Raw genomic sequence first — 13384 nt, 5'->3', positions numbered from 1 at the left:
TATTTAGGCCCAGCCACGAACAAAACTACAGTACTTTGCCTGCTGGCTCTGGCAGGCAACAGTAGTTTTATGTTCGGGCTCGCCATTGGCTCTCCCAGCTGTCGCTCAAAGCTTTCCACCGTTCAGCTTCCAAATATGGGCTTCGTTAATCCCGCCTCCTCGTGACCAACAGAACGTCCTGTCTGATGGAACGCTGTCAAGTGTCAAGCTGGCGGCGTTGTCGCAGGCGGAGCTTCCGGCCAGGATTTTCAAAATTAAAGTAACACGTAACGCTATTTATTGTTATGTTTCAGCTTTTTAACATACAGAGATTACACGTTTCAATAAAGGAGATATATCTACAAATACAATGACTTTCTGGTAAAAGCCAGAAACCAAACAAATAAACCATCAGGGCTGCTACTATAGATTATATTTAGACTCTGTCACTAATTGTTTTTTCCATTAATTTCATCAAGGACGCAACTGTTGTGTTCATTATCCTGTAATCACTCTGTAAATTTAAAAAGTATGAGCAGACCGTAAAAAATTGCCGGTTTCCCGAAACCTGAAGTCACATTCTCAAAAATGTAAAAGGACATACGGCACGGGAAATCAGAAATCCTCACGTTTGAGAAGCTGGAACGAGATGTTTGTCATTTTTGCTTACAATTGGTCGACTAAAGTCTCGTCTTCTGATGAGAAATGAATCCACAAATCCTGCAGCTCTAAATTGCATCGTCAAATGATCAATACGACTTGAAGATTGATTCAAATTTTCAAAAACTTATTTTCCTAAACAATGATAGAGATCAATAAAGCAAAGTAAAGCAAATCCGCACATTTGAGAAGCAACAAGAAGTTTATCATTATAACTTGCTGTGACTCATTGATCACAGACCATCATGCATACTGTTTGAGCTGCAGATCGATTCGCGGTCTCTAAAATATCAGAAAATGGTGCAAAATGTTGGTCAGTGATTCCCAAAGCTCAAGATGACGTCCTCAAATGTCTTGTTTCGTCCACGACCCAAAGATATTCATTTTACTGTCATAGAGGAGGAAAGAAACCAGAACATATTCACATTTAAGAAGCTGGAACCAGAGGATTTGGACTGTTGTCTTAAATAATTACTACAAAATTTAGTCGGCATTTTATAGTGGACAACTAATCGATAAATGGATTATCAATGCAGCTCTCGTATGTAAATACTTTCTTAGTTTTTGTCGAGTTTATAAGATGACAGAAAAATAATGGTGTATGTTCATCAAATGTTTCCAGAATCCAGAAGTCCAAATACTTAAAACATTCATTTACAAATGTATAACACAGAGACGAGCAGCAAACTGTCACTGTTGAGATGCTGAAACCAGCAGATGTTTGTTGCATTGTTGTTTGATAAATGTCCTGAACAAGTAAGTGGTCATCAAAATTTGTTGGCCTTTAATTTGCGGTCGATCGACTAATTGTTTCAGTGCTCCAGAACATTACCTCCGACAGGAAATGAAGCAGTGTGAGGCGCTGCACATACATATTTTATTACCTTTAATCTACCTTTAAGTTGCACTTTACCTCAAACTTCCATCAATGCTTTTACACGCCTTTAATGCTGTAACGCCGTACTTGTGCTTGGGAGTGTTTTTCCTTTCTGTTTGGCCCGTGCCATCGTTGCCTCCTTACCATAGAGTCCCTTATACTTTCTTCATCCCATCTGTTTAACTGCAGCCTCGTAATGTCTAACGCATGTGATATCATGAGAATCTCATGACTCATCACGCTAACAGCACAGAGTCAGCTGGAGATAAGACTTATCCAGCACAAACAAAGACCCGAGGGTGATAAGATGTGGTGAAACTTTATTGATCCCTGCAGGGGGAAGTAGGCCATTTCAGTAGCTGCATATTCATAGAGTCTGCTGCCAGAAAACCCGGCTTGTAGGAGCAATGATGAAAACAGGAGAAATCAGTTTGTAAGTGGATCAAAAGACGATTTATTGCAGCTTTTTTGCTAATTAAATTTTTTTTTTAGCGGAGTCTCAATCGAAATGATGAAACCGAAAGACGTAGTTTGTCGAAGTAGAGTGGGATCATGGGAGTTGTTGTCTTCGTTGTTTAACAATGGTGAGAGTTATCTGATGTGACTAAGGCACGTTCGCTGACTTCTTTCCTCCCTCGCTGACGCATCATCTGATCTGGAAGTTATAACAACAGGCGAACAAATGAAACACAGTTACCTTGAATAAAACTACAGATTTCTTTGCGCGTTATCTGCTGATATTGGCCAATCGCAGATAAATAGATATCGGCATATAAGTTGTCCGGTATGTGCCAAACTTTTTGTACAGAACGTAATGCAGAAAAAGATGCTTTGGGTAAATTATAACTATAAAATTCCCAGTGAGGTTTACAGTTTCTGCCCACTGATGTCATTTCGGACGATAAATCCTCCATCCGTTACATAACTTTGTCACAAGGGTTTGATCACCACATTTGAGGCATGATTGCAAAGATGTGTGCATAACGGCCGACATATTCATCTTGGAGTTTTAATTTGATTATTGTTGGAAACAGTCGTTATCATTCAAGTACACAACTCAACAAAATATTTAAAAAAGTCTTATATTTGCTTAGAGTTTGCTTCTTTTCTTGGTCTCATATTGAAATGTATCTTTAATTTTACATTATTATAAACACAATGTTTAGGTTTTGACTCTTGGTCTGACTAAACAGAACATTTGTTGACGTCACCTTGTGTTTTAGGATATTTTGATGGCTAGGGGCGATTAATCTGTTGATCATTATCGCACTTAATGGATCAGTTGTTTGGTCTCTAAAAATGTCAGAAAATGGGGAAAATATCGGATCAGTGTTTCCCAAAGCTCAAGATAACATCTTTTTAAATATCTTGTGGCAGAAAATCTTCAAATTGCAGAAGCTGAAATCACAGAAATACTCAGAATGATTCATCGATTATCAGAATAGTTGGTGATGAATTTAATAGTGTTTTTAACGTGTAATACAGATAAGAAGGCTTCATGATAAACAATTAAACTGATAATGAAAATAATTGTTAATTACAGCTGTTCATAAAATAGATTATGCACAATTAAGCCAGAACAGATAAGAGGACCAGACTGTATCTCCCCACCGCAGAGAAAACAGCTGACTGGATGCTTTTAATCTGAAAGGACGGTGTCTGGTTTCCGGTGTTTTGGCGTGTCTGCCCTGTAGTGGGCTTGACTGGAGATCAGTGCGTCCCCCCCTGCTGCTGCCTCTGGTCTCTCTGTGGTTATCTGGGCTCTGAGTTGGGAAAATCTGGTGTTGTGGGAATCTCTATGGGCATCATCAGCGGGGCAGAGCGCTTTCCTGTTCAAACATGACGGGCTCGCAGGGAGCCAGGAGACACCGCAGCCTCGTGAGTAACCGCTGAAAAGCAAAGGATAACAGGGAGATTTTCTTTTCTTTTTTGACTTGCAGGAAGTTTTGAGCTGGAAAAATAGAAACGGCGGTTTTGAGAAAATGTTTCTGTGTCCTTTATGATTAGCAGTGGAAGGAAAATAAAACAGTTTAATGTTCCCACAGGCTTCTTTTCTTGCAGTTTGTCTGTGGTGTTCAACAGTGACCTTATCCTAGTTGATGGTATTTTTATCTCCTCTGCTATCACTGTAGGAGTCCTAAAATATTCCTTTAGTGTCTTAAAGTGTGTGTGCTGCTAAGCAGAGACTTTAATGTGACCTTATTGTGGTTTATAGCGTTTTATGTCTCCTGTGCCATCTCTAAAATATAGCTCTTTTAATTGCAACCACCTTTATATTGACTTTAAATGGTGTGATTTTAGCTGTTATATCTGCACAGTATCGTACAGAATTAACAAAGTGACAACTATGAATCTTTTTAATTGGATTGGTGCACTGTGGAGTGAAAACATAAAGTAGAGATAAAGTTTCTCTCTTATCGTGTTTTCACCTCTGCTCCAGCTTTATAGAAAAATTGTGGCTGTGCATGAAAGTCTTTACTCCTGTTTTAATTTCCTACTTTATCACCGTCCCTGCAGGGTGAATGGGGTCAGTTAGGTTTGTGGAGGGGAGGGGAGGGGAGGTGTCGAGCCGGGCGGGGCAGAGGGCACCACCACAGCTAATGAGGCATCGGTCGGACAGTCGATACCGAGGCCGCACCGAGTATCTATCAGATGTTTTTTTTCTTTATTAGTTGTCGGGACGCAGAGGGGGTGCTTTGGAGCACGGCACCCAAAAAAATCAATCCCTTCATTGGTGGTGCCCTCAGAGCTGTGCGCCACAAAATCACAACACAGAGCAGCAGTTTGTCTCCGACTGCGCGCTAACAGTTAACAGTGTTTGAACCAGACTGCTGTTATGGATTGACCCTTTTTTAACTCGACTCTTGAAACCTCGCTCGTCGCTTTGTGCTCTGCCCTACGTCCTGTTTCCAGACAGTTTGCATGCCTACCACCGCAGGATAAGACGGTGATTGTAGCTGCGGATTACATTTAATTTAACATTTTGTGTTTTTTCTATGGCACATAAAGGAAAAGTTCCCCCAAAAAAGGCAGATTCAGTCATTATATCCACTCACCCTCATGCTGATGGAAACATTTCTGGAGCTTCACAGCAAAACAGAGTCGCAGCATTCTCCTAAACAGCTGAAGTAGCTGGGGACAACAAAAAAACAACCGAAACAAAACCTAATATTGCTCCACACAGCCCGTCCAACGTGATCCAAGTCTCCAAGATCCCATATTTATTTGAAAAGATGTTATTTACATCCTTGATGCATGTTCCAGCTCGTGTACCCACTTCTTCACGTCACTTTTTGCTTAAACATTTGGCTTTTAAAGGGTGTGAAAACATCTTTTTAAGTCAATTTGGGATCTTGAGGCTTCTGGAGAATTGGACGACATTGGATGAGCTGTATGGAGCCAATTTAAAACAAGTTCCCAGCCGCTTCAGTTGTTTAGGAAAAAAAGCTGTGACGCTCCAGGAATGTTTGGTGGAAACTTCACCTGACTTTTCATCAGCATGGGGTTGAGGAGATAATGACTGAATTTACATTTTTGGGTGAACTGTTGTTTTAAAGGTGCTCCACGTTAGGCACAAATAAAAATCTATAAACACACTATTTATAAAATATAACACAATAGACCAAAAGAGAAGAAAATAGATAGTCTCTGGCAGATAACCTGCTAAGAAGCTAACCAGCTTCTGTTCAAAACAAAGAAAGAAAATGAGGAAGCATCGAAGCAAAAGTATGGAAACAAGCAGAAATGTGTCTCTTCGACCTGGTCACATTTTTTCACTTTGGTTGTTAGTTACTTGTGCGTGAACGTGACCTTCATTAACATGTGGCAGCCAGGGACAGCACAAGTCTTTCCAGTGCATTCTGGGTGGAGAAAACTGAAGCTGATTTTAATCATCACGTCCATAAACGGTAGAAAATGTTCTTCAACTCCTGAACTCTGCTTGTCGTCACTATGATTTAAGTTCAAACAGATGTTACCAGTGTAACTTGAGTGTTTTTTTTTTTGCAGTTTGCACAGCAAATGATTAGTTTGAAGAGCTGAAACTTGTTGTCGATCAACAGGAAATGTATCTGTAGCAATTTTTATGATAGATTATCTTTTATTCAAGAATAATATTTGAAAACTAACCGTTTCTAAGCTCTTAAATGTGAGGATTTAGCTTTCTTTGGTGCTACATGACGGTATACTGAGTATTTGTGGGTTAAACTGATGTTTTGCATCATCAAAGACTCAGATTACAGATTTATTACCTTTTTTAATTTGATGGCAAAAAGTAGTCGTGGCTGTAACCAATGTAATATCTTTGTGTAGTCTGAGGCTTTGATATTTCTTTGGAAATACTGAGTTTATCAGCCATCTGTGGCTGGTGGAAGAAAAGCTTCCTTTCCCTCCTGGATGCAGAACTATAAATATCAGTAGTTCTTCCTGCAGAGCCTGAGTGGAGACGTCACAGCAGGTCAACATGAGTCACAGCAGATACATGTACATGTTCCACAGTACGAGAACAATTTAACGACCGGCTTTCATCTAAAATAATGTCTTGTTGTTTCCACAGCACACGTCTCACAGTAATGGCCGTCAGGAGATCGGCACGCGCTCGGCCCGGACCGGCGTGCGTTCCCGCAGCTCCGAGGAGCCGCAGCAGCCGCACGTCGGCAACTACCGGCTGCTCAAAACCATCGGGAAGGGCAACTTCGCCAAGGTCAAACTGGCCCGACACATCCTCACGGGCAGAGAGGTGAGACGGACACAGACGCTGAGAGACGTCAGGTTTTAGGACACTGATAATGGGCCTTTTGGGGAAACTACATCCAGAAGACGTGAAACTCGTTTTAAAAAGTCTTAATCAATCAGACTCATAATCTTTTCTGGAGCTGGTGATGGAAGTAGCTAAGGAGTGAGACATCTCACTTCTTTCTCATCTCTGTTGAGAGTTGCACTTGGCAGTACCCATCAGGCATCTGGCAAGGCTCGCAGCCACCGACAATGTAACAGTAGTTACTCCAGTCTCTCTTTCAATTTCAGTGCCGTCTGAACGATGTTTGAACAGAGACGGACGGGAAAGTATTGACAGGCCAGCGTCCTAAAACTTGAACTTGCGTCATAGCATCGCACCTAACAAGGGGCCAAAATTAGCGTGTCCACCCTCCATCGCAGCTGATGAACACCTGTGATTAATGCAGAGTCATTTAACGTGGGAGTGAATGCCGATTATACCCATTCACACTAAAGACAAACGCCAGGTGTTCGTGTTAAAGGGGCATGAGGGTTTATTTTATCAGAGTTTGCAGCTCTTTACACGCAGGTTTTGCACGACTCCCTGTCCGAGGTCGTCTCTGTGATGTTGGCGGGGAAGTGACAAACTGCTGGGCTGACTTTCAGGTTTTATTACAAGTCACATCTCAGTACCTCCTTTGTATCGACAGAAATGAGGTGAGAAAACTCTCAAGTACGAAAAGCTGGCGTTGAGTTTCCAGACGGATCCAACAGTTCCTGATTTAATTCAGAATTTAGCCAATTTTGGGTCATTGTGTTTCGACGGAGCTCTTACACAACAACTCGGCTTCTTTTCTTTGGTAAGAAACGTGCTTATATTAGTCAAAGAGATGCTTCTTGATCCCTCAAACGTGGGTTGTATGAGCTCTACTATCAGGTGAATCTGTAACCCAGCCCTGCCAGCTCCATGTACCCATCGCTTTAAATCTTGTTGGCACTAATGGATGTTTTTAGGGCGAGCCGCTGCTGCTGAGCATTTGATTTGTTCATAATTGATGACCAGAAAGAGCAAGCTTCATCTTAACACGGCGTACGACATTTAAGGAAACGATGGTGCTCTTTTCCTTCGATCCCCTCCTGAGTCTCCTCTTAATTATTTGGTAGTTGCCACATTTTCTTGATGAGGAAGTTGAAGCTTTTTTGTCTTTTTAAATGATTGTCTTCCCCAGTAAAAAGATAAAATCAATGCTGTTTTCTTTTCTTGGTGTTTTTATCTCTGTGCTTTTTGATTTCCACTTCCTCTTTTTTCACACTTCTCCTCTGCCATTATCTTCCATTTAGCTCAGTTTCGATGCATTTTTTTTTCTCTCTCTCTCTCCACAGGTGGCAATTAAGATAATAGACAAGACGCAGCTGAACCCGAACAGCCTTCAGAAGGTAATTTACCCCCCTTCTCTCTCCTCTGTTGTACTCTCACGCTGTGGCAGAGTTCGTTTATAAATTCATGAGGCACAACAGATTGAGTATTAATTGTGTAAATGGGAAGCGGGGCATGCTGGGACTGAGCGAGTGCTCTCCATATAGAGTAAAGAGCTCTGATGCAGTGGAGAAGATGATTCAGCTGTTCACTTTTGGACTGTAAAGCTTGTTAAAATTGAACATGACGCCTGAAAAGCAGATTGTATCTGTGTTGGTGTTGGGTTTAATCATTTCTGTTCAGACTATTCAGGAAAGAAACTTGTAACTTGAAGTATTTTGGCCACTTTTAAGAGCGAGATTAGTCACATTTGAGTGCCTTTTGCTGAAAAGTGAGGGGTAATGCTGTTTCTCTGAACATTTATCAGCCTTTAAGAGGAACTAAGTGTGATTTTTTCTTCCACCTTTCTCCAGTTCATGCAGCTGGGAGTGACAGTTTTGTTTCCCTTGTTAAATCAACCAAATCAGGAAGCGGGTTTGCTTTTAAAATGCAAATTTCAGAGGCTGGGAGTGAATGCTTCTTTTGCAACCCGATGAATAGCAGCTTCACTTTTACAGTTTGAAGTCAGTGAGTTGAGAACGAGCTGCCCCGTAACCCTGTGTCCCTTTCTCTTTTGGGTGTGTGTGTGTACGCTCATTAGCGAGGGAGATGTGTGTGTGCGTGTGGTTGTTTTGATCCGTGCCGCTGTACATTTTGGCTCTGTCTCTCGGCCTGGAAGTGGTTTCGGGGAAGTCAGAGCGATATCGACTCGGCTGCTGCAGCTCCGGAGGCTTTTTTGCTCATCAGACAGACGAGGGGGACGGGGCAGAACAGAGAGCGGCGGCGGCTGCTGCCGCCGGTGCTGGCGTTGTTGGTGACGGTGATGATGTGTTGACGCTCAGGCCACCCCCCCGCTGCTCGGCTCCTCTCTCCCTCGTCCCGCTCAGCGATCGGCTAGTGGTTTTCCATCAGTTTTTCCAAAGCTCCATTGATTCTGGCCTTTGTATCTCAGAGGCCCGGGCCCTTTGGCGTTGGCTGTGACACTCCGCTGACAGAAAAACACTGAGTCATGACAGCGCTGTTCACGGAGACACAAAGCGTGAGGCTTTTGTCGGCGATCCTTGTTGTTTTTAGGTTACTGCTTTGTCACAGTCAAAGGGGAAAAAAAACTCTCTTTGAGGAATTTGTCAGGTTGTTTTTCCTGCCACTCACCAGGGATTTAGAGCGCTTTTAATGTTTATTTTAAGGAGTTGGATCGCACTTGGAAAAGAAACTACATCTCAATACTTTTTAAATACTTTTTCATGACTGACACATTAAATGTTCCCATTTTTGTCCTGTGCTTCTATTTAAAGCCTAACTGGTTGTTACGTTAAAGATATTCAGAGTTGGAAGGAAATCCTGACTAGATTTGTGTCTCGTCGTTTAAGATTTGGTCCCAATCTTGCTGGTTTTATGTCTCCGAGGGGCAGAGCCCAAAGTGACATCTTTGATTTCCTTCTTTTGTCCAACCAACAGTCCAAAACCCAAAAACTCTTCATTTACTGTCATCGGTGACGAAGAAAAGCAGCAAATCCTTAAACTTAACCCCCATCGAACATTTTGTTATTACACGTCAGTTTTTGTGCAGATTAAATAAATGACTGTTACCTTGTTATTTATCTTTTGGAGGTGCCGGTCAGTGGATTTTGTCACCTTTAGACAAAGCCACGATATCTCTTTCCGCCTGTTTCCAGTCTCTGGACTGACCGGCTGCTGGCTGCAGCTTCGTATTGACGGGCAGATTTACGAGTGGAATTGATCTTCTCATCTAAATCTTGGCAAGAGAGCAAATAGGTGTAATTTATATAATGGAGCACTTCTCTTTTAAAATGAGCCACAAATCTGATCCATGTCAGGCTTTCCTTTAACCTCCTGTAATCACCGGAAACTAACTTGATATGACTATGTATGAGTCAGGCTTTTGTAGGTCGTTAAAGTCATAAAAAGACTAAAATATTCTGGATATTAGACGTAGGATTCTGAATTTAAAGTCAATGTAGTCCGTCATAAAAAGCCACCATTAAACGGCTGCTATCAACCTGCCTCAGTGTGACAAACTTGTTAGTTTACTCCTGCAAATAGGTGTTAAATTGCATTATTATGGTCTTCAGTTTAACCTGCAGAAACCCAGATGAGTCAATGAGCCACATAGTTGCACTATTTGTATAGATACTCAGTCATCAGAGCACCAAATGTGTGTTGATTTGTTGGAAAAGGCTCCAACAAATGCTGTAGTTTGAGTTACATTTGCTAAAATTGTAGTGCCCCAAATGACTGAGCCTCAAAATGACTCTACACTGTATATTTGTGACATGTTTTCAAAGATTTACGTCTTCAGTAGGAACCAAACGGACAGCAGAGAGGCCGGGGGAGCTGGGAAGTATTGAGAGACGGACTCGCACATTTTAATGGCAATTAGAAAAATGTAGAAAGATGCCAGAAACTAAAGTTTGTGCATCAGATGTTGTGTTGAGTTTTGAGGGATTGGATCTCGTGTTTATTTTCCTCCTCTTCCCTCTGAGCTGGTGCTGCTGTCACGGGCCAACCTGCATCAGAGCCGGCACCGCTGTGTCCTGACCTCTTATGTAACTGGAAGAATTGGCGAGAGGCTGATAGCGGGGGATATCGTCTCTGAAGCCGAAATGTTTATTTTCAGCCTCTGTTCTTAATAGTTTGGAGGAGCTGAGTCGACACTCACATCTGTCACTGGCTCCTGGCAAACTGCTCTCAGCTCCCAGTCTGTCCCTCTCTGCATGTCCTGATTCAACCTGCCGAGGTCCGTCCTGTTGTCCACCGGGTCAAAGGTCAGGGAGGGAGAGTGACTCTCTGAAAACTTGATTAAATGTAAACAATGTCCGTCAATGTCTGCGCTCTGAGTCTTGGACGACCTCCGCTCCCTGTGCTGAGGTTTCGCTTTTCATTAAGTGGTCGTAGAGCAGTTATAAAAGCCTTACACGTCATTTATAGCCCCATTTTCCAGCTGGGAGGCAGGAACTCCGCAGTGCCTCATAAAAACCATTAATCTAAGAGGAAGAGGAGCATTTCTTAACTTCTTATTTAAGAATAACAGCTTTTATCCCCTAAAAAGACAAATATGTATGTTGAACACTGTGAGATGGGTTATCAAAGTGTTTGTTACTGAAAGAGGACATCCAGCACTGCAACAATTAAATGATTAGATTACTTTGCAAACTGATTAATTGTTCTTCATTCCTCAAGCAAAAATGTCAAACATTTGCTGGTCCAAGCTTCTTTAATGTGAGGATTTGCTGCTTTTCTTCATCAGTTATGACAGTAAATGACGAGTCTTTGGATTTTGGACTGTTTGTTGGACAGAAGAAGCGATCTGAAGACGTCACTTTGGACTCTGAACCGTGCGGCGCTGATTTGTGTTTCCACTTCCAGTTTAAGCGCACCGAGTTGTGCCGAGCCGTTTAATCGTGTTCACCTTCAGCTGTTTTGGGAGTCGAGTTAAGTTAATGATCTTGAAAAACCAACATTTCCTGATTTTTGTAGCTTCATAATAAAAGCTTTTAAATAACTAAATAACAGGGGGCTTTTATTGTGAAGAATTATATGTGTTTATCACTGAATTAGCAGAGCCTTGTTCGCGGCGAGTGATCAATTAAAGCAGGTGGCCTTGTTGTAATGGAAATGCAAATCTCTTCCGCGTTGGACTGACGTGCCGAGTCGTGCCGAATCATACCGAGTCAAGCCGAGCAAGCGCATGTGTGTCTGAACTCCTTGCATGCTTTTAGTTTTCTCTCATCTTGGCTTTTTCTTGTGAATTGCTGTGTAGTTTACATTTTCTGGCCTCAACGGTATTTAAACAATCTCATGAAATCCCTTTTTGATTCAACTGCAGCTGAACTGAAAGAAATACGACTCGTCACGAGGGATAACAAATAAACACGGCTCCACGAAAAGTAAATAGTGAGGAACCTCCGCACGAAGTTGTCCCGGTCAGAGAAAATTCAAGAAGTCTGTTTCAGTCTGCAGGCATCTCTTCATCTGTGGCCTGGTAACTTCAAAAGAGACTAACTTTTCTGCACAGCGTCCTGAACTCGGAGTGATTGGAGCAGTTAATTTGAACCAGAGTGTTTATTCCCTCAGGTGGATTTGTTTGTCCAGATGGGAACAATAACACTGGAGCTTCACAGGGACTCAATCACTGCACAGAGGAGCAAACTCTCCTGCTCAGTAAGCTGAGCATAAAAAAAAAAATGCACTCGGGGTAAAATGCCGTTTTTACTCTTAACTGAAATAAACAGAGGGTCACAGACCTCCATCAGTCTTAGCTGATGTCGGAGGGGCTGTAATCCGATTTGTTGTGACTCACCTCAGAGTCTCTGACCTGGTGGGATGAAGCTAATCAGAAACATGCAGTGAATGATCTAATGTTGAGCCCACAGGATTTTGTTTACAAGTCTCACATCAGTTGTAATCGAGGCAAGAAGGGGAAGTTTTCCACTAACGTTTGGACTTCAGCAAACCGACCGTAGGTGTGACTTCAGCCTCAAAGCGTGTGTCATCTGTCCTGGAGGTGCTTTGTATTGATCACAAGACAGATTGCGCCACGAGGACAGCTGTGCATCATCGCAGTGGTGTGACTGGATCACCAGCAGGTTTACGTCCTCGACCTAATGGCTGTGTTATGTGGTGAATCATCTCTCGCGCTCTCTCCGTCGTGTTTTTCCACTAATTCTGTTTACTGCATAACATACCTGCGAAAGTATTCCCATACACTCGTCGGTTTGCTGTTTCACAACCTCCCCAGGTGTCGAAAGACGCGTATGTAGGACAGTACAGACTGTGTCAAAGACTTTATAAAGTCACTGAGTTTTAAAACGAGGTGTTGTCTCAGACTGACGATGTTAAACACGTGTGTTTAGAGACGCAGGTTCTCTCCAGTAATCAGCACAGATTCTTGTGTTCTTGTTTCTCGAGCTGCAGCGTTTCTCCTGTCACACAGAAGCCAACGCAGATTTATTCCTCTGTACTTTAAGAGCTCAGGAGAGTATTTTCAGTATAATGATGGGATCACAGGCTGACTGTAATGACAGTGAGGAGACCTCAGGCTCACTCCACAGCTCCTCTTCTCCTTCATCTTCCCCTCCTCCTCCTCCTCACGCTCGTCAGCAGCCAGACTCGTCCTGGCTCAGTTTGTTAACATTGCTTCCAAACCGGTCGACTCCGTCCTGAAGGCCCCGCTGACTGGAGATCATAATTAACCCTTCAGTCGTCCCTGAACTGAGATTTATTGTCTCAGTTCCTCCCACAGCCAGCGTCCACCACAGGATGTGAGCGTTTTTAAATGACTGTAATGAAGTCATATGATTTGAAGTGATGCTTATTATCTTTACAACAATTTTACTTCTGCTTTTAAGCTGCTTTCTAGTCAGAAACGGAAGGATGCAAAGGCGGTGTCCTTACTGGGGGTGTAAACCACCAGTTTCATCACAATATGATATTATAATGCTTCTTTGGATACAATATTTACAGATCACAGAGTCGGCCATGATACAATTTTCGATTTGCATAAATTAGCCTAGCGGGCAGCAGGCTTCCTCTACTCATAGTTGACTCGGCACACGCTGTGTGAAAAGGGAATTTTAAAATAAAATCGCAACATTGAGATGATGATGGGGATTGAC

General features: G+C 42.4%; 1 protein-coding gene across 21 annotated transcripts in view; it reads left to right on the top strand.

Moving 5' to 3' along the window:
• mark3a (MAP/microtubule affinity-regulating kinase 3a) overlaps positions 1-13384 on the top strand; it is a 49932-nt gene that overhangs the window by 974 nt on the left and 35574 nt on the right. For 20 of the 21 annotated variants that reach the window (XM_084381236.1, XM_084381250.1, XM_084381244.1 and 17 more), the window contains exons 2-3: positions 6072-6254; positions 7616-7669. In XM_084381236.1, coding sequence (XP_084237362.1) covers positions 6072-6254; positions 7616-7669 — 237 coding nt within the window. Of the gene's footprint in view, positions 1-3256; positions 3395-6071; positions 6255-7615; positions 7670-13384 lie in introns of those variants that run through there. The other variant, XM_084381248.1, reaches the window with a different exon arrangement.

Source organism: Pagrus pagrus, assembly GCF_965226575.1.
Source record: "Pagrus pagrus genome assembly, chromosome: 18".
In the NCBI taxonomy this organism is placed as follows: Eukaryota; Metazoa; Chordata; class Actinopteri; order Spariformes; family Sparidae; genus Pagrus; species Pagrus pagrus.
This window is presented reverse-complemented; position numbering and strand designations above follow the sequence as displayed.